This window comes from Haemaphysalis longicornis, unplaced genomic scaffold, assembly GCF_048455015.1.
Source record: "Haemaphysalis longicornis isolate Haplotype H1 unplaced genomic scaffold, Haemaphysalis longicornis Haplotype H1 scaffold_3, whole genome shotgun sequence".
Classification (NCBI taxonomy): Eukaryota; Metazoa; Arthropoda; class Arachnida; order Ixodida; family Ixodidae; genus Haemaphysalis; species Haemaphysalis longicornis.
Window position 1 is genome coordinate 36,986,677 of NW_027526335.1, and position 20,113 is coordinate 37,006,789.

A 20,113-nucleotide genomic window follows, 5' to 3' on the forward strand; every position below is an offset into this window, starting at 1 on the left:
GCCCAGCACTGGGAGTTTCAGAGTACCGAATATTTGACAAGAACGTGCGCAAATCATACCAAGAATCACCAAGGCACTTGTGTTACAGTCGAATCCCGCTACAACGAAATTGACGGGACGTGCACAAAATTTCGTTGAAGCGAAAATTCGTTGAGGCGAAATCTGCCCCAACACGCCACGGAAGGGCAAGAAAAATAGCACGGCATATTTCCGCATCATTGGCAGCATAATACAATGTTTAGAAAAAAAAGTGATGTGCAGTAACATCGTGTTTTGTCAGATAACAAACATACCAATGGTTATCTGTTTTTTTACCAGCACGCAAAGAGTGCGATACTGAGGAGAAGGGGAGAGGTGAAGAAATGCAGGCGCAAAGCGTATTGCTGTACAACAAGGCGTTTCCACCGAGCTGATTACTTGCAGATAGCTGCTAGGTGGTTGGAAGCCCCCCTCTCGCTTGTGGCAGGAACAGCGCCGTTATCTTAATTATCCTCTGACTAGGCACGGCAGCAACTGACCTTGGCAGGCAAGCCGCGCGCGCTTGCATTTATCGCGCCCGCCCGCTCGTGACTAAGATAGGATGACATGGGTTCAAGACTAAACACGAAAACGTTATTTTTGCTCTTGACTTTGAAGAATTGTAGCAGGAAAACTGCAAGGGCAGCTGCTTACAACACATACATGACGGCGCTGCGCCAGTAGCCATGTCAGCAGCAGAGCACATTCGCGCGATTTCAACTGGATACGGATTGGCTATAGCTCCGGCTTGGCGAACCTGGCTTGTGCCTTATGTAAAGACGGCTCGCCGCATCGTTATCACCATCACACAATGGCGTCCACCTATGAGTTTTTTTTTGTTTTGGGTGGCAGTGTGGGCGCACCGCGCATGTTTTCGGTGAAACTAAGCGTTCTGAACGTATAAAAAGTTACAGATAGCTGGCGCTATGCTTATTTTATTGTAAAATAATTGTTCAAACCCAGCCCAAATCATCAAAAATTTCGTTGAAGCGAAAGCAAGCCAGACAAATGGTTCGTTGTGGCGAGAACTTTGTTGCATGGACTTCTATGGCTAGCTGATTAGCTGATAGGGACTTGGAAATATTTCGTTGAAGCGGAAATTTCGTTGAAGCGGACTTCGTTGTAGCGGGATTAGACTGTAGTATGCACCCCACGCCCTCACTAGCGGCGGCATGCTGGGACCACCTGCGTCCGCAAGCGCAGCAGCGCCGTGCGTGGTTGCACTGCGTGAAGGCACCACAGCTGCCCGTTCCACCAGCAGCACCCTTGGGGTCCGACCTGCCTGGGAAAAATAGGCCTGTTGTCGGCCCCATTCCCGTCTTGTCCAGGTGGCCAGGGTGTCCATCCTGATGCCAAGCACTTGCCCCGAGTTCAAACACAGTTAGCCCTGGCGGCCAAGTGAGTGCCTTGTGTGGATGCCGCTTTCCCGTCAGGTGCTCGTTCACGTTCCGCACGATACGAGACACCTGCTGAGCGTGATAAAAAGAACTAATATGGCTGCTTGTCTGCGGTAGGCAATTACCTGGTTACATGCGTTTGTGCTATGATCAGTGGCTCCTTCAATGCGCTCCTTTAGTTCTGTGAAACAGTGTCGCCGTAGTCAACGCTTGAGCTTCAAACACTTTCCAGTTTTCTTATTATGAGTGCATAGGGGGTGCCCCGTTACAGCCGCCCTCCTTGCACTCGTTACAGTGCAAGGCCAGGTGTGTGAATAACCTGCTAACAAGCTGTGGTGCTGTCGTAAACACGTCCAGTCCTCACCCGTTTTGCCTGGTTTGTTGTCCTTTTCAGCGCCCGTTTCTATCGCGATGCCCTTTTGGTTCCCTCTGGGCGTTTGCACCAAGCAGGCATGTGAGAAGCAAGCTCCTGTGCATGGCTTGGTTGTTCCGAGCAGTCGTAGTGAAAGTTCACTCTGTATCAGAGAAAGATACCTCTAAAGGCCCAACCACATGCTCGCGTAAAACCGACGTACTCGCGCAACAATGTATGCCTGCGGCGGCATACGCCGCTGCCTTTATGCCGGCCGACGACGTCGGCGAGGGCGAGTAACCACATATCGCCGCAACGCGTGCGTAAACCAATGCGCCGCGCAGTGTGGCTCGACTACTTCGGACTCAGCTTTGTGCCGACCAGTTCAACTACATTTTAACTCAAATAAAGCAAATAATGCCTATTCTCACAAAAATACGTATATTTAATACAGAAACAACTAAAACAGTTCTTGGCACATTAAAAAACGTTAAGGATTAGTATGCATACTTGGCAGGCACAAAACCCTTCCGCTACATTTGGCATAAAACTGCCTTGCTCCCATAGTTGCTCGTTGCTTCGCGTGTTTTGTCCGGTTGTTTGGTCACCGTATTTTACAAATTACTTCGTTTTATCGCATAATGAATAGTGAAGTTAGCTTATTTATCAATTCACTGTCTTGTTATGCGACTTGACTGCCGATAACATCACCGCCAGAGGTGTACGTCAACACCGTACGCCCGAAAGTTTGCTTTGATGTCTGGCGCGCTCTGACTTGGGCGTAACAAGCGCGTACCAATGCATTCGGCGTACGCCGGAGTACGCCGGTTCCTTACGCGCCTACGCTGGCTGCCACCCGGCATTGGTGACATTGCATGCCACCTTTGCACAGGAGGCATGAGCTGGGGTGGGTCCCCTCATGCAGACGTCGTAATGCTCTACGTTGGGGCGTCTGTCTGTCACCGCTTTCTCTCCAAACCGCCACCATCTCCACTCGAGGAAAAAAGCGGTGGGGAGCCATACGGCTGCACAGTCACTGTGACACGACTCAGCGGTGTTAGAGCCTAAACAGGCAAGGCTCTGCACGAAGGGTGCCCCACCCTTGACCGAGGCGCGAGCCGTGCCTCCCTTGCTGCTGCTCAGGGCAGCTGGCCTGCATGCAGACTGCAGCGGGGCTCTCTGCAGGGCCCGGCGTGTTCCAGTTCTTTGTGCGAGCCAGCGACGGGGGCCCTTGGGTGGGGGCCCTGGCAGCAGTGACGGTGGCTGCTGTGTCGGAGGGACCACTGCCGCCGCGGCTGCCAGCTGTGCGGGACCTGTTTGTTCGAGAGGGGGCGCCCCTGGGCAGCCCCGTGCTGGCGCTGGGGCCGGGCGTGGCCGTGGAGGGGCCCCCCGCGGCGCCCTTCAGCGTGGACGCGGCGGGGCGGCTCGTGGTGGCAGCACCCTTGGACCGGGAGAGGCAGGCATCGCACCGGCTGATCCTGCGCGCACGGGCGGCCGGTGGCCTGGCCACGGCCCACGATGTGACGGTGCACGTGATGGACGATAACGACTGCGAGCCGGAGTTTGAGGCCCCCGCCTATGAGGCGGCGGTGGCCGAGAACGAGCCTGCGGGCTGCCTGGTGGTGCGGCTGGCGGCGCACGACCCGGACATTGCGGGCCGCCGGCTCACGTACGAATTCTTTGAGGAGGCGGACCCTGCGGCGGACATCTTTGACATTGACCCGCTGAGTGGGGCCGTCACGACCCGGGTGGCACTGGACCGTGAGGCAGTGCCTTCCTACAACTTCTCGGTGCGGGTGCGCGATGAGGGCCTGCGCTCCTCAACCACCTGGGTGCACGTGCGCGTGCTGGACGTCAACGACAACCCACCTGTCCTGGAGCCTGCTGCCGCACAGGTGGCCGAGGATGCTGTGGCAGGCACCGTGGTGGCCCGCCTTGGACTGGCCGACGCCGACCAGGAGCCCGCCCCCGTGCGCTACTACCTGCTGGCGGGTGACCCGGGCCAGCAGTTTGCGGTGGGCCCCAGTGGGGATGTTCTTGTGCAGCGGGCTCTGGACCGGGAGGCCCGGCCGTCCTACGAGCTCACCATCGCCGCCACGGACGGCCTGCACGTGGCCTCTGCCCGGCTGGATGTCCGCCTGCTGGACGCCAATGACAGTCCACCCGTCTGCCTTAAGGTGGGCCCCACGGTCACTGTGTTTTACCTTACGCTGGAAGTGGGGCGTCTGTTTAGTCCTGCTGGCCTCTGGCCGCTGCCAGCCATGTTGTGTTCCAATCTGATGGTGTGTGTCTGCCAAGGGCTGTGCTCTGAGTTAAGTGCATGTGGGCCAATCCACGGTCTCTTGACTGTGTATATTGCTGAATGTGACCGCTGCTCTGGTGAATGTTCTTTCTCATAGCGGAGCACAAATTGACTCCTGTAAGCCTTATTAAGTACAGGAACCGGCGTCCTTCCTGACCACGTCACACCAGATGATGGAGGTTGTTCAAGCCTGAATTGGGCCTCTTGCAAGGCAGTTTGATGAAAGTGGAGACTGATCTGATAAATGCTGTCAGGTCTTGATGGATAGCCTTTCAGCAGCAGCTGTGCCAGCGTTCCAAGGATCTCCTGGTGCAGCTGGAGCAGGCAAGACTGGCCATGTGTGCAACCGGTGGGCCAGGGAGGAGGACTTGCTGCGGTGCGTGGCCTTGCAGGTTTGGCTCGAGAACCACGAATGCTCCCTAATAGTTCCGAAACAACCGTCACTGTGGTTGTGCAAGAGGAATGGGCAGAGCTTTGCTGGAAAGATAAACAGATCGTACTTACCCTCGAGATGATGGAAGAAAAAAAACCGCTGTTTTTGACGCAGAGCTTAAGTGAGTGCTCTTCACTGGCTTTGTCCACAGACGCCACGAACAGTCGCCAAAAGCCCGCTTCCCGAGTTTGGCACTGTGGAAGGAGATTATGATGAGAAGCCGTGTTAACATCGGGGCAGGCACACCGGACATACCCGACAGTGGGTCGCAAGGCTGTGTGACTGCCCCAGCTGCCAGGACCTGCCTGCTGCTGCCCTACACTTGCAGCCACATATCGCCACCCCTAATAACTGCACGGGCTTCCATGATGCACTGGTCTCCCCCCTGGGCATTTGCAAGCGAGGGGGGCATTATAATTGCCGCATGTGATTATGTATAGGTGCGTATGTACATTTTCCTTTTTCTAAATCCTGAATTACGTATTTACTTGCGTAATCCTCGCACTTTCTTTCCAGAAAAATCAATGTGAAGTTAGGGCATGCGATAATTCTGCCGGGAAAAAGTTTTTGAGGGGTGAAAACGAGCCTGAATGAGATTTAAATAGGTATTATACACAACCAAGCCATTTCCAAGCAGGACTTACTGTCGTAAAAAAAGTACAGGGTCGACATACGCATGATGCACAAAGCAGCTTTATTCGTTGTGGCCAGCCGCCGCCCACCTTTACCATCCCGCGCTTGGTAGTTGGTTACCCAAATGGGAACAGTCCTAGTCCAAGTCAGTGCTGCTACAATCGCTGGCCGTTGCCTCGTCGTGACCTCCAGATTCTACGTCGCCTTCAGAGGCCTTGTCTCCATCCCGTACCGAGTGGTCTTCAGTTGCATCCAGGGCATTCAATGTGCCCGTCTTCTTGAAACTCTTGACGACAATGTCTGCAGTGATCATTCCCCACGATTCTGATATCCAGCTGCCCAGCATCTCCACCGACGGTCTCCTTATCTTGCCGGCCGGCGTCGGAGCGTGCTCGCAATACACTCTGCATACAGCCTTCGAACGTTATCTTTGAATGGCTTGTTCAAAGGCATGTTCAAAGGCTGGATCATGGAAGTTAAGCTAGCTGGAATCACAGACATCTCGCAGCTCCTTTAACTTAGCGCCTTGTGTTGGTCGCCCAGTTGCTCATGCGGCCGTCTCCAGTAGCGCACGCTGAACTCGTAGACGCCGAAGGGCCTGCTTGCGGAATGGTTGCTCGGTCCGAAGATTGAGCCCTTGCGCAGGCAAGCAGCAGAGACTGAAGTGTCCCATTGGAAAAGTGCATGCTCTGTGTGTATTTACCATGATAAGGGAGTGTGCCTCATTGAGGCGTTCCTTCTGAAGGAGTCCAAAGTGGGGTTTTTCAGGTGCCAGTGGAGGAAGTTTTGTGGTCACATGCCTCCTCTGTGCGCAGCCCCAGTACACGGAGCTGGTGTCGGAGGGCATTGCTGTGGGCACTCCTGTTCTGACGGTGGAGGCTGCTGACGCGGACGAGGGCCCTAACGCCCAGCTGGACTTCTACTTGTCGGGTGTGGGGAGCGAGGACTTTGCCCTGGACGCTGGCAGCGGTGAGGAGGGGGCCTGGTCGCCAGGGGGATGCGTGCAGGTGCTGGATGCCCAGAGGGGGGGTGTGCCGTGCAGGCGTGCTGCGCACGGTGCGGCCGCTGGACCGGGAGCAGCAGGACCGGTACTTGCTGGTGGCGCACGTGCGGGACGTGTCCCGCTGGGAGTGGCAGTGCAACGCCAGCGTGGAACTCCTGGTGAGTGACGTCAACGACAACCCGCCCGTCTTTGACCAGGACGCCTACCGGGTGGCCGTGCCGGAGGACTCACTCGTGGGCCGCCTCGTCGCCCAGCCGCACGCCACCGACCGGGACCTAGGTGAGCTGCCCCTCCTGCCGGCTCCCCCCTGCCTGTGCTGATGGAGGTTCCTTCGCTGCAGGGCACAACCGGCGGCTGCGCTACTCGCTGCTGGGGGACGCTGGCGGCTGTTTCAGCGTGGACGGCCAATCGGGGCTGGTGCGGCTGGAGCGGCCCCTGGAGCGGGGCCAGCGCTTTGAGCTGGCGGTGGAGGCCCGGGACGCGGGGACGCCCCCGCTGGCGGCCCGTGTGCCCCTCACGCTGCTGGTGCAGAGTGGTGGCGGTGCGCCCGAGTTCACCCAGCAGGCCTACTCCGTGGTCGTCTCGGAGGCGGCCCCCCTGGGATCTCCCGTCGACGCGGGCCTGCGCGCGCTCAGCCGTGACCCCAGTGCCCACATCAGCTACGCCCTGGTGGCCGGCAACGAGCGGGCACACTTCAGCATCGAGCCCACCACAGGTTGGCGCTGCTGCTGTGGAAAAGGATGTGGGGGCACTCGCTATTCACTGGGACAAAGCTGCAGGGAGGGCGCACGACAAAGACGCGTGCAGCGTGGATTGGTGCAGTGCATGCTTTGCCACTCTCGCACACTCTGGAGCAGGCCGTGCAGAGCCATGCTTGGGGTCCTTGGGGGCACATTGAGGGGAGTTTCCAAAGTGTCACTGAGATTTCTTCCCATGCAAAATTCCATCACTCAAGTTTACGGCCCTGAGAAATGTCAAGGATGTTTACTAAAAACCAGCATTAGTCCAACTGAAAAGTATATCAGTTTGGTTACGGTTCAGGGGATCTTGCTTCATTCAAATTTAACAAAATCACGTACCAGGCCAGTTCGCAAACAGGTATGCTAAGTTGAGGAATATTGTTACGTGGCAGCCTGACACTTGTGTGACAAGAACCATGGTAGCTGATGAACAATCTATTTACAATATTTATGTGGCACCCATGAGCAACATTACTTGAATAGCTGTACTTGAATAGTTGTAGAACTTGGCAGCACTGCGCGGAACCACCGCCTGCCCGTGTAGCCCGTGGCGCTGCAGTCTCATCAAGCTTCTCTTCTCCCCCAGCCGGCAGCATCGTTGGGCGGGACAAAGCAGGGGCGAAGTACGTAGAGCAGCTGTGACCTGTTATGTGATTGTTGGTTGGTGCCAAATTTTATCAACCAGATTTTAAAGCACTGTGTGGGCCTTTGGCTACCCCGAACGGCCGGGCTCAGCGCGAAGCATTTACAGGCAGGCCCGGGCGCAATGCCGTAGGCCCGGGGCGGACTCAGGCTTGAAGCCACCAGCCTGGCCCGTAATATTTCTGATGTGAAGTGTAGAAAATAGCTTTAAAAAGACTGCTCCGGGTTTGCTTCAATGCGCTTCTTGACGTTAGTCGTTCGTATTGTTTTAAAGACTTTTTTTGCTATGACCAATACTAACGCATCTTATTTTAAAGGAATTTCATGCACTACATCAAGATTTTATATTTTGGGGTGTAGCATACCAAAGGTATGATTACAAGGAACGCCGTTGCGGAGTACAGATTCATTCATAACATTTGAACAACAGTGCTTAAACGGGAGGAAAGATTGACAGGATGGGGCCCCGTCATATCAATCTTTCCTCCCGTTTAAGTGTTGTTGTTCAAATGTTAAGTGTGCACCAACAAGCTCGCACTACCATGATTTTTCAGATTCATTCAGATGACCTGGAGCTCTGCACCTTGTCTATGTGCACGTTTTTTTTACACGTCTGTCAAACCCAGCAAAATGCCGCTGCCCTGGCCGGGAATCGAACTCGCGTGCTAGAGAAACAGCCGTGTAGTGCATTGAAACGCACCGCCAAAAAATTTCAGTGTAGTAACTTGCGCCAGAGACAACCACGCAATGTTGCTGAGAGTCTGGTCGACTAAGGCGATGGTGGTTCTGGTGTAAGAATACGGGCTATTATTACGCTGATGTGACTTGAACTGAATACATTGGAATATAAAGTATGGGCACTGCTTAATCCTAAATTTTTGCATTTCAGTCCATGAGTTCTGTGTACACTGGGTGCTTCGACTGATTACCTGCTGTGAAGGGCACTCAACAGAATATAATAAACAAATTTTCGTCAGTGTCTAAGCCCAGGCCTGGTCTTGCAAATGTGGCCCTACCGTACGTAGGCTTAGAAATAAATTACCGGGCTTGAGACAACAGGGTTGCCCAAATTTGGCTCACTTACTAGGAGGCCCGGGCCCAGCCCAGGCTAGCTGTTACGGGCCCGGGGCGGGCTTTTATCCCTTATATCAATTATCCCTTTTATCAAACACGTTTATGAAACACAAAGTGTCTGCTAAAAAGATATCCCTACGCAACAACAAATCAGACACTTCCTATAACTGGGTTTTCTCTTTCTGAGTGCCTTCTCATGTTTTGGAGGGAGGCTATAGTTGTTGCTTTTCTAAAGGAGGAGAGTAGGACACAACTTCCCGTATAAGTTATCACCCCATTGCACTTGAGAAGTTGATAAATAAGAGTTGATTAAGAAGCTTCTCGAGAAGATGATAGGTAAGAGACTTTCTAGAATACAATGGTCTTCTTGAGAGCTTCCAGGCAGGCTTCAGGGTGGGTTGATCTACAAATGATCGACTTGTTGCCTTAGAATACTACATAAAAGATGCCCTTCTTCATAAACAGGATTGCTTTACAGTATCTGTTGTCCTCTTAAAGGCTTATGACACCACTTGGCACTGCAGCATCCTTAGTGACTTAACTTAATTAAAGCCTTTTGGTTTATCAAGCAATATGTTAAAGGAGCCATGAAGACAAAACACAAGTTTGTGTTTTAAAGTGCCCCCAGCACTTGTCCGAATGCAAACGATGTTTTAATCACTGAGAAACTAATTAATTTAAGTTAAAATTTTGATTTTCCCGCAAAATCGTGCGTTTTCGTGTCTGCAATGACATCACAGGGCCTTGTTTACCGTTAGTGAACCTAGATGGCGCCACCACATCGCGGCAAGCCGTTTTCTGCCTTTGGTTGGTTTGTGAACGTATTTGTACCTGGCTTGTTTTGTTCATAGAGACAATCGTTTCGTGAAACATGGTGCTCGCTCAACAAATACGGTCATGTAAGACGTCGTCGCTTGCGTCAATCGGCCAATGTCGTCTGAAACAACCCAAAAGCCCCGCAGTCCTGTGCAGCTAAACCAAGCATAGTGCGCGCAGTACCAACAGCAGCATACGCATCGGTACTTCTATGCTTACGTGTGCTTTCTTAGGGCTTTCAAAAGAATGTGCCCTAAATTTAAGCGCAAATAGCTCGTTCAGCAAGCTTATAAGCTCTGCCTAATTTGCGTTTGCTTTTGCCGCTCTGCGCCAATTGCAGAGCTGTCACATGCGACATCATAGGTTCTGTTGCGGGAAATGAGCTGGTGGGTCGCATGGCCATTCCCTTTTTTCCTAATTATGCATCTTATTTGAGCGAAGTTTATGTTAAAAGTGGTGTCAGTAAGATTCTAACGAGGCAATCTTTTGAATGAACCAAACTTGTGTTTTCTCTTCATGGCTCCTTTAAGGGGGCACGTGGGTCTTTGATCAGAAACTTTATTTTTAAAGTTACCATAATAACGTCATAATATCAGCAGTCAGGTTCGTTATGTGTGGGCTCTCCTGCATGACGTAGTAGTGCTGAAAGGCAGTTCTTGCTGCTGCAGAAATGATTGGGGAACTGTTGTGAGCACCTGGAAGATGCCACCGGAGGAGGCAGTGGATGTGGTTCACCAGTGTTGCCCTGGGGCTGTGCAGGCATGCTGCGCGTGTCGGGGCCTCTGGACTACGAGCAGGTGCGGAGCTACCAGCTGGCCGTGGAGGCCCGGGACGAGGCGCCCGAACCCCCGCTGAGTGCGCGCGCCTGGCTCAACGTGACCGTGCTGGACGCCAACGACAACGCGCCCGTCTTCGGGGGCAGCCCGTACAGCGCCACCGTGCGCGAGGACGCCACCCCGGGGCACCCCCTGCTCCAGGTCTGTTGGGCCTTGCGGCTCAGAGCTGCTCCGAGGCAGTGCCGTATTTTATTTGTCAATAGACTGATGTTTTATAGTACTGTTTTCTCCCACATTATGAGCTCCTTTACCGCACAAGAAACTTCATATGTGCCTTGAGCGACATTTTAGAGAGCGCTTAGAAGTGGTCACTTGAGCTCCCAACACCACTTCGCGGCCGAAGCCACCGCCAGCCGTGCCGCGCGCAGCGTGCAAATGGTTCCGCGGCAGCGCCAGCACACCTGTGGCGGGCAAAGCGCATTTTCGCGAGCAGAAAACGCTCCATGCGGTTCATGCTTTAGGGGTGTCTGAATACTGAAAGCTTCTAATACGAATCGAATATTTTCCTAATTGGAAGCGAATTCACTTTCAAGAAGGCTTACTTCATAAAGTTCCTGAATGGCTGAATATTCTTGAGAAGCACCATATATTTGCGCAAGTAATGAGTTATACACATTCTCCTTATTGCCCTGACACATGAGCCCGTGATTAACCGTGTACTCGCACATCATTGCAAGCGCCAGAAGCAGTACACACTACTGCCATGCATCCCCATGGCAGCGGCCATAACTGCGACGACCGCTGTGCGGCCTATGTCTAACGGCCTATGTCTAACGGCCTATGTCTATGTCTAATCTGCATCAGCCGAAGCTTGCCTTTACCAATTCTGAGCACAAAATTGCTTCCAAACAAGGGCAGGTATAATGGGCACTCTTGTTTTACGGCATGCCAACCCATTTTCAATGTGGGAGGATCCTGCCCGCACTGCGGGCTGTCAATATCTGGTGCACACAGGCAGGGGCGCAACCAATGCATTGGCTGTACACCGGATTTAGATTGCGTTTATAAGGGGTGGGTCTGAGGAATAAGTGCTCGATTATAATGCTCAGCACTTTTTCTTTTTTTCTTTGGGAAGGTGCGCCCCGAAATTGCATCTGCTTGCGAATTTTGTCCCAGCCGAAGCAGTGCTAGTGGTTGGGGCGACCGATAAAGGGACTCTAGCGCGGTGTGCGGCCATTGTGCAGCTGCCCCCCAAAGGGAGAGTGCCCCTCTCTGAGTGGTGCATGCACCCGTGCAGGTGCAGGCGAGCGATGCAGACAGTGGCGGGGAGCTGCGCTACAGCCTGCTGCCGCCGGGGGGCCCCTTTGCCCTGCACCCGACCACAGGCCAGCTCAGCGTGGCCGGTGCCCTGGACCATGAGACGGCAAGTCCCGCCCTCCTCCAGTCTCCCCCGCATAGCTTCAGCTCAGTCTGGGCCTGCCTCGTAGGCCAACCTAAGGGGTGCCCAGCACCCATATGCAGGGGTGGAGGTGCTGCACCAGTGGCTCCACGCTGCACCCATCCGCTTTTCTTGCGCCATTCTGCCCCAAAAGGCAATATTTCACCGAAGCTACTCCCAAGCGGTACCTCAAAATGTGCACTCAATGCCAGCTGGCTTGCGTAGGGAGCAGAGGGGCCAAGGAGCAGGAGCATGTACACTCAAACCTTGTTATAACATAACGAGATATAACAAAATAGCAGATATAACAAAGTAAATGAAATTCCCCTTAAAATCTCCATAGAGAAGCATGCATTTCATACCTAGTAATGAAGTAAAATTTACCTGTCAATGGATACAACGAAATGTAGTTGTCTCTCCCCCTTCTCCCCCTTCTACCCCCCGCCCCTTCCAAAAAAAAAAAAAAAAAATACGACCACAGTGCAAGGATTATTTCAGAGTGCGACACTTGTTCATCGTGGCTGTTTTAAATCTCTCGCACAGCTGAGTGGCATGCGGGCCATGTAACAGCAATAAGAAGTGGCGCAAGGTGGTTTTTCTCTTACAAGAACCGGTTTTTTAGGCTCCCTGTGCAGTGAAGTTAGTCAAGGGTTGTTTGTGCATCTGCACATTGCGCATGTTTTTTGATGACGACAGAGATCAGTTGAGTGGCTGAAACCGAAGCGTTGTGGAAGGCACTTGGTGACACCGGTGTTGTTGCAACGGATGACTTTTTTGTGGTTTCAATGTTGATGCCGACACGGTCACCACGGAGCAGCCAACGGATGATACTATTGTCGCAGATGTCACCGGACAAGCAGACACAAGCGACGACGAAGATGCTGGGCTCCAATGCACAAACATTCAATGTCCCACCGTTGTCGCAGGCACTCGGTGCAGTTGATCTTCCACGTTGTTTTTTCAGCACACATGGCAATAGGGAAAATGGCATCAGCGCAGTAGCTACCGCTAAAAGGAAGTCTTTCGCTTGCGATGTCCGAAACAAAGGAGCATCACGGACTTTGTTCCAGCTACATCTAGCAGACAACAAAATAGGCCATGTGCGTATTGAGCTAGCAATGTATTTGTTTTTTATTAAATTTCCGTCACATGCATGGTCACCTAGTGGTACAGTGGGCTGTGATCTGATCTCCTTTTTGCATGCTTATAGTTGTGAACCCAACTGAGCATGCATTGCCATAAACTGTTATATTTGATATAACGAAATGATGGATATAATGAAATAGGTATGGCTCCCATTCAACTTTGTAATAACGAGATTTGATTGTATGGGAGGTGAAATGCCCATTGTGGTTGGTGCAGGCAAGCGATCAGATAATGTTATGACAAAGACTAAGGACCATTAAGCTTCGGAGCTGCAACAACAAAGGCAACAATAGTGACACCGATGCACGAGATAATCGTGGCCACATTGGCTGCGCAGCAGAATGCTAATTGCGGCGTCAGCAAAGTTTCTTCTCCCACAACAGTTGCCACGAGCTTAACTTGCACCAAGTGGTTGGGGTGCTATCGAACCGTTCAAGGAAGCGGAGCTTCCCCTCCTGTCTTGTTTCTTACTACCTGGTAGTGTCACCCGTGACGTGACGTGGCGCGCTCCAGCGTACTGAAAAACTACCGCTCTTTGTCGCTTGTCACAATTTTTTGCTTTTTCTTGTGGCGATGTGGTTTCAGGGGGCTTGGAAGCTAACTTGGGGTGTGGGCTGGCACGGGTAATGCACAAGCTTTTCCCAGAAACGCAGCTTTGCCACATTGAATGCCGCCCCGTGATGCGTGCGTTGTCACTTGCCGTCATTGTTATCTTTCCGCTTAGTGTCTACAGCAATAAATACAATAGTTTTAGTGTTCAGTCGGAGCCTCACCGCTCCATCTTATCACGAGTGCACTTTCCTTTTGGGTGCCCTGTCTAACGGAATGAGAATCAAGGCACAGCCCTGGCACAGGCCAGAAAGGAGTAGCTATCTGCAACCTATCATCTTGGTAGGTATGGTAGCTATCTGCAACCAATCATCTCAGTAGTCGCTCTCTGAAGCATCTTTTGCCACCTTCTTCGCTACTCGCGTCCAGTTCTATACTTTCAGGTGTCGAAATCACACTTCTTTGGGGCTGGCCATCATGCGAAAATGTGGAGAAGGCTTCATAGGATTGTGACAGCATACTAATTTAATTGAAGACGACAAGCAAGATGTCAGATATTGATATGTTCTATGGGGATGCATTTTAGAGGAAGATGACCTACACTTTTGCTACCATACGCAACATTCTCCTGCTAGCTGTATTTCTAATTTCTAATAGTGTTATATCATATCTTCTGGCTTCAAAACCGAGTTTTCAGATCTGTTCGTTCCAAAATGAGCACCTGTAGGCGATAGATGATCCATATGACGAGACTTTCCCTCACTGCAAAATGCTTTATTGCTATGTTGTATGATCTGGTTCATTTTTAACACTAGTGCATTGCTGTAACTGATGTAGAGCAAGCAAGTATTAAATTGCTTTCCACTTACAAGCCGCAAAGACAAATGTGAAAGCAGCATTAAAATATAAAGTTTGTCTTTTCATCCCTTTTTGATGCCACACTTGGTCTCCTGGACTCCTCTTTTTCCTGCCCTCTTCCCTTGTCGCTCGTGAAGCACCTCTCAATAGCCTGCAGCTTACCGTGCGTCTGCATCCATTGAGACGAAAGACCTCATGTGGCTGACTCCCCTGAGCATTAGGGCGGTTGGCGCAGGCTCGGCATCTGCTCCAAAGTCCCGGCCCTCCTTGCAGTGAACCGAGGCAGGCGACCGATAAACGCAGGTCAAGGGTACATCCTGGGTAACCATTCATCCGCCTCGCACAAAAGTACTTTGAAAACTGGGTCATGCACTTACAGCGTGGTGCCAATTTCAGCCATTGGCATGATGGCCATGCAGTGTCACTTAGCGTTGGAGGATAGGGGCTGTACAGGGTGGGACTGTCTGACCCTGGGCTGGTGGTGCGTGCAGGTGAGCCGCTACGTGCTGGAGGTGGAGTGCTGGGACGGGGGCTCGCCCCCGCTGTCGGCACGGACCCAGGTGCGGCTGGAGGTGGTGGACGTCAACGAGTACCCGCCCCAGTTCGACCGGGCCAACTACACGGCTGCGGTTCCCGAGGGCCGGCCCGCAGGCTGGGCCGTGCTACGCTGGTCGCTGAGTGATGCCGACGGGGCTGCCGGGGGCGGGCCCTTTCACGTGGAGCTACTGGGGGACCCAGGCGCCTTCTTCCGGCTGGACGGCCCCGAGCTGCTGCGGCTGGCACGGCCCCTGCCGCCCCGCTCCCGGCACCAGCTGCGCCTGCGGGCCATCGACGGGGGCCAGCCGCCCCTGGCCGCCGAGGCGCCGCTCACCGTGCTGGCCGTGGGCCCCAGCCGCTTCCAGCCCCAGCTGCAACCCCTGAGCGTGAGCGTGCGCTCGTTCCTCGACGACTTCCCGGGGGCCCTGCTGGGCCGGGTGCGTGCCACAGACGAGGACCCCCACGACCGGGTGCGCCTGTCGCTGTCGGGGCCCCACGCGCCGCTCTTCGTGCTGGACGCGGAGAGCGGAGACCTGCGGGCTCTGCCGGGCCTTGATGCAGGCCACTATGAACTCAACGTGAGCGCTTGGGACGGCGTCACGCCCCCCGCGCACGGGCCCGTCTCGGTGCACGTGGTGGCCGTCTCGGAGGAGGCCCTCGCGGGGGCCACGGCCCTGCGCCTAGGCCCCACCTCGCCCGGCCGCTTCCTCGGCACCCACCGGCGGGCCCTGCTCCGGGCGCTGCGCACAGCCCTGGGCGTGCGCCTCCGGGACCTGCTGGTGCGTGCTGCATGTGCGAGAATGCATGCATGGAAGGCCGATGAACTGTGTCCAGAGAGAGCACCACGTAGGTTGGGTCGACCATGGGTTGACCCGTAGCCTTGTAGCGGGCGTGGCTTCCGCGGCCCTTGAGGCTGAGGCAATCTTGTGGCGAGGTTGTCCAACTATCAGAGGTGGCACTTAGTGCCAAATGTACCCCTGATGTGGTTGGTTTGGTATGTTTGGATGGAGGGGGGAGTGTAAGCAAGTTCTCAGTGGGGGCTCAAGTTGGCTCATGTCAGGAGCCAGGAGGGAAGGGTAACTCAAGTAAACAATTGGTAAACACAGGTGCTGTACTGGGCTCTAGCCCCCCAGCAGGGCAGCTGTAGGGTCGATTGAAGCCTTGGTTTCTTGCCCGTCTTGTCAGAACCATTCTTTCGCCCAGCCTCCTGTAGCTACAATGGGGATCGCTGCTCCAACGTTGTCAATCGGCTCAGCAACTGAGCATCTTTGGCTGTAGATCCTGCAGGCTCCTTGACATGCAGATTTTATTCCTGTGGAAGTATCGGGGCTCTTTTTCGTGTACTTATTTGATAAGTGCTGCCTTCGGTGGGAGTGAAGGGACACATGTGCACTGTAGAAAGTGTATCAAGGCGTGCTTCCCATAAGCACACCCCTTGCCACACATGGGCACATGACCCTGAGGCTTTACTTCCCCTGGTATATATATTAGGGGTTTGAGAATATTGAAATTTTCGAATATGAATGGAGTACGAATAAGGCAAAAACTGCTTTTGAATATTGATTATGGCCTGCTATGTACCTAAGCCAGTGCAAGGGACCATACACAAATTAAAGCAAGGAAAATGTTTTGCGACAAAAACTGCACTGTGAAAGTCTGCATACAATTATAAACATATTTCCTTCATATTTTATGAACGAAAGCAGGCCTGATATTGTACTTGACTGTTGGCTCTTCAGTGGCCGTCACATGCTTTGCGCACTTCTCCCGTTCAGAATTCACCCACAGCATCGGCTATTCAGGAGTGCTGACGCAGTGCTTGCGTATTTGTTCTCAGTGCAGTCATGCAAGGGAGGTCTCTGGTAGCGCAGCCATGTCGGCCGGTCTTAGGAGCTTGGTAATGGATGATGATGATTGACGAGAGGTCTGGTTGGCCACTTGGGCTGTGTTGTCCACTTCATCAAGCCAGAGCTCTGCAACGGGGCTTCACATGTTGCTCATGCGCATTCTTGTGACCAAGTTCCCAGGAAAGGGTTCAACGAAGTCGATGAATTTGGGGCTGGGCCTGTTGGTACACACTTAAAAAAAAACACTGTCTCCTTTGTGTATGCATCTTCCATGGCTGGGCTCCGTCGGTTTTTTTGTTTTGTTTTGTTCCCGCCACCCACCAATGTACTAGTTGAATACAGAAGGTCTTTTAGGAACGTGTAGGGACCATGAGACTTTGCGAGTAATTTGCTGGATAAACCAGGTGTTGCGGAGGGCACCCAAAGCCCGACCAGAGATCAAGGCAAACAGCTTGGGCTTGCAGGAACGGCATCATGGGGAGATTTATTTGCTGGTCTCCGGCTGTGAAATGCTGACAGTGCCCGCATGCGTCGCGACATTGTCAGTGGGCAGACAGGTGCATGATGGTTGGTGCCACCTGTACAAGGGCAGGAGGGGGGCTGTGCAGCTGGTCAGCGTTCAGCCCACGGGGGAGGAGGAGCTGGAGGTCCTGGTGTCGGTGGTGGGCGTTCCCGCAGCCACAGTGTCCCAGCGGCTGGGGGCCCAGCCGGAGGCCCTGCAGGAGGCCGGCGTGCGGCTGCTGCTGCTGCCCGAGGACTGCGGCTCCCTGCGCTGCGTTCATGGGCAGTGCCGTCACCGGCTGGCGCTGGACTCCTCGGACCCCGTGCTCCTGGCCACCGAGGGGCTGGCCTTTGTGTCTCCACGCCACAGCCGTCACACGGCCTGCGTCTGTGCACCGGGCTTTGGTGGTGAGCATCCTGGCCGCTCGTTTGCCAAGCGAGTGACTTTGCTTTGACTCCTACTTTAGGTGCTACAGTGGCTCTGCCTGAAAGTCCCTCCCCTCGGGGTTGAGGATAGTGCTGAGGGCATCTCTGTAAAACTCGGGAGCAGGCTCTCATTCTCCCCATTTATTTTTGCCTCAGCAGAAACTCCTCCAGGCACCATAACTTAAAGGGACACTGAAGTGATTTGTAAACACTGTGGGATTACTTGCCCAAATTGTAGTCTGGAGTCCCTACACCGTGTCTTGACCACTTTCAGTGCGTTTACGCGACTTTATTCAATAGAAAAATTGCTTCAGAAGTGCTGTACCCTCTGCAGCCTCCTTGCCGATTTCCTATGACGTTTTGTGTGACGCTTACTCGAGTAGGCTTGGCTTGACTGTGCTACTGCGCGGCTCGCCAACCCTCCGACAGAATCAGTCGGCTGGCCACCGGTGCGTCGTTGCAATTTGTTCGCTCAGTCAAAACTTAGCGACAACAAGATTTGTGCCTAGAAGAATTTGGCTTTAGTTTGTTACATCTTGTGGTTTCTCTACCTGACAAGATGCATCACCCATGCATTACAAAGCATAGCAGGCACACACGCTGCAAGGAACCACCGTGGGTTTGAGCTAGCTGAGCACGCTCACGATACTGAAACGTCGTTGCAACTTGCACCAACTCAGCACCGCTTCTGTTGGGCAGGTGGAGTAGGGGGTTTGACAAAGGAATATGCCCAGGGTACGGAGAGAAGACGTTTATTCTGCGCCAACCTCCCTGTTACATTGGGTACAGTTACGTAGTTTCCTTTAGGTGAAAGGGTAATGAGGTGCCACACACAAGGCTGCACGTCGTCGGCGCGCAGAGCCAGTGGGCTCTTCGGTCAAGGCAACATCTGGGGCGCGGTGCACCGTTGTGCGCACGCATCGCTGTGGTGGCCAAATCGGCTCACAGCAGCGAGGAAGATGCAGTCTGTTTGCTCACAGGCACGTACCGCACGGCATAATCGTCGACTGCCTTACTATAGGTAAGCATAGGGACAACAGGAGCAGCCTAAGGCACCGGCTGGCGGGCTTTCGCCGGCGCAACAGAGTTGCAGCCAGATGGTAAATAAAGCGTCACATAGCTTCGGCCAATGCCTTCGACGTCCTGAAAGCATCTCCCCGAGCAGGGGAGATCACAGGGCTCGCGTTTGCGTCCCAGCGAGAGAGCAGTTTGGGAATCGTTCAAACGGGCCATTGAGGTGAGGTTAGCCCCACTACACGGGCGGAGCGCCTGCTGCATGACAGTGTTTTATCGCGCAACGGCGCAACGGCAGGAATTTGAAACCTTTTGCTCGGCCCTGCGCAGTGGCACTGATGCGAGCTGCTCTTTAGGAAGAGAGGGGGGAGGGCGCCGCGCTGACGGCACCAAACGAGTGCCCGCGCAATGGCAGCGGACACCAGGATCTCCACAATATTGTCAAACTAGGCCGGCTCGCAGTTATGGCTCAGTTTGTTAGTTTGTAGACTGTATCAAGTTTAGCAAAGTCTGTGAAATTAAAGGCCAACTGCGATGAAAATTTACCTGCCCCAGATTCCGTTTCATCGTGTGGTTTGTTCTAGAGCCACTATATCAGCTTTCAGAGTATCAGCACTCTTTTCTCTCATTGTTGAATGCCTCCACCAGCAGCAGCCATCGGTAGAACCGTGTCACGTGACATTTGTTTACTCCGGAAGATCCATGAGCTCGACGCTTGCTTGACTGGCTGGCCTGAGAGAGAACCAAACTGGTCGGCAGTATCACAGCTGTCGCCATCTTTCGCTTTTTTCTCCTTTCGACACTTGCGCAGCCTCCGTGACGTGAGTATACGCGTGATGCAGTGCAATTCTTTTCTTCGTTTCTACTCTTCTTAACTTTTGATTTTATTTCTTGTTATGGAGCTCTAGTTTTGACAGGGTTGACTCTGCATTTACGGCATGTCATTTGCATTGAGCTGTTGAAGATCGATGAGCTGGCCAGCTCACAGTGCGAGGACTAGGAATGCCTCATCGCTTGCACCCAAATTGCTGCATTTCCTCGTGGCATTCTGGACTAAGAAAGCCACGCACTTTTGCGCTCAAAAAATGATTTTCAATCAGCATCAGTGCGAGTGCTATCAGAGTTTGCCACAATGAAAGAAATAAATACTTATAATATACCATTGTATAAGGTGCAGTGTAGAAAAGTTTGGAAAAAAACTGTGTCTTATGCACCGGAAATACGGTGCTGCTTTACCGACCGGATAAACGATGAAAAGCATGTTTATTTGAGCCAGGCTATGCAACGCAAACAACGACGGAAGTTTGACAAATTCACTTCAGTGTCCCCTTAATATACCATGTCGTGTTTGTGTGCTCTAAATGGCTTTTAATTGAATTTTACTCACAGAATTATTGGCTTTATACAGCATTTTCAGTTAGGCACAACTCATCAAAACTCACCCCATGCCACTAAGTTTAGACACAACATGATCTTCCTCGCCATCACGTCGAAAACCAGCTTTACCATAAGAAAGCTGCCCATGTTCCTGGACTATTTACTGCTTTCAGAATGGTAATCCAGTGGTTGATCATTGCCGTCAGAAACCTTGTTGGGGCCTATATTTCACGC

General features: G+C 53.0%; 1 protein-coding gene across 1 annotated transcript in view; it reads left to right on the plus strand.

Moving 5' to 3' along the window:
• Window positions 1-20,113, plus strand: part of LOC144174317 (protocadherin Fat 1-like) — a gene marked incomplete in the record, with an annotated part of 76,683 nt that overhangs the window by 40,620 nt on the left and 15,950 nt on the right. Inside the window, 8 exon segments of the mRNA XM_077702951.1 lie at window positions 2,953-3,944; window positions 5,951-6,104; window positions 6,178-6,417; window positions 6,479-6,853; window positions 10,170-10,387; window positions 11,484-11,609; window positions 14,669-15,493; window positions 17,170-17,467. Coding sequence (XP_077559077.1) covers window positions 2,953-3,944; window positions 5,951-6,104; window positions 6,178-6,417; window positions 6,479-6,853; window positions 10,170-10,387; window positions 11,484-11,609; window positions 14,669-15,493; window positions 17,170-17,467 — 3,228 coding nt within the window.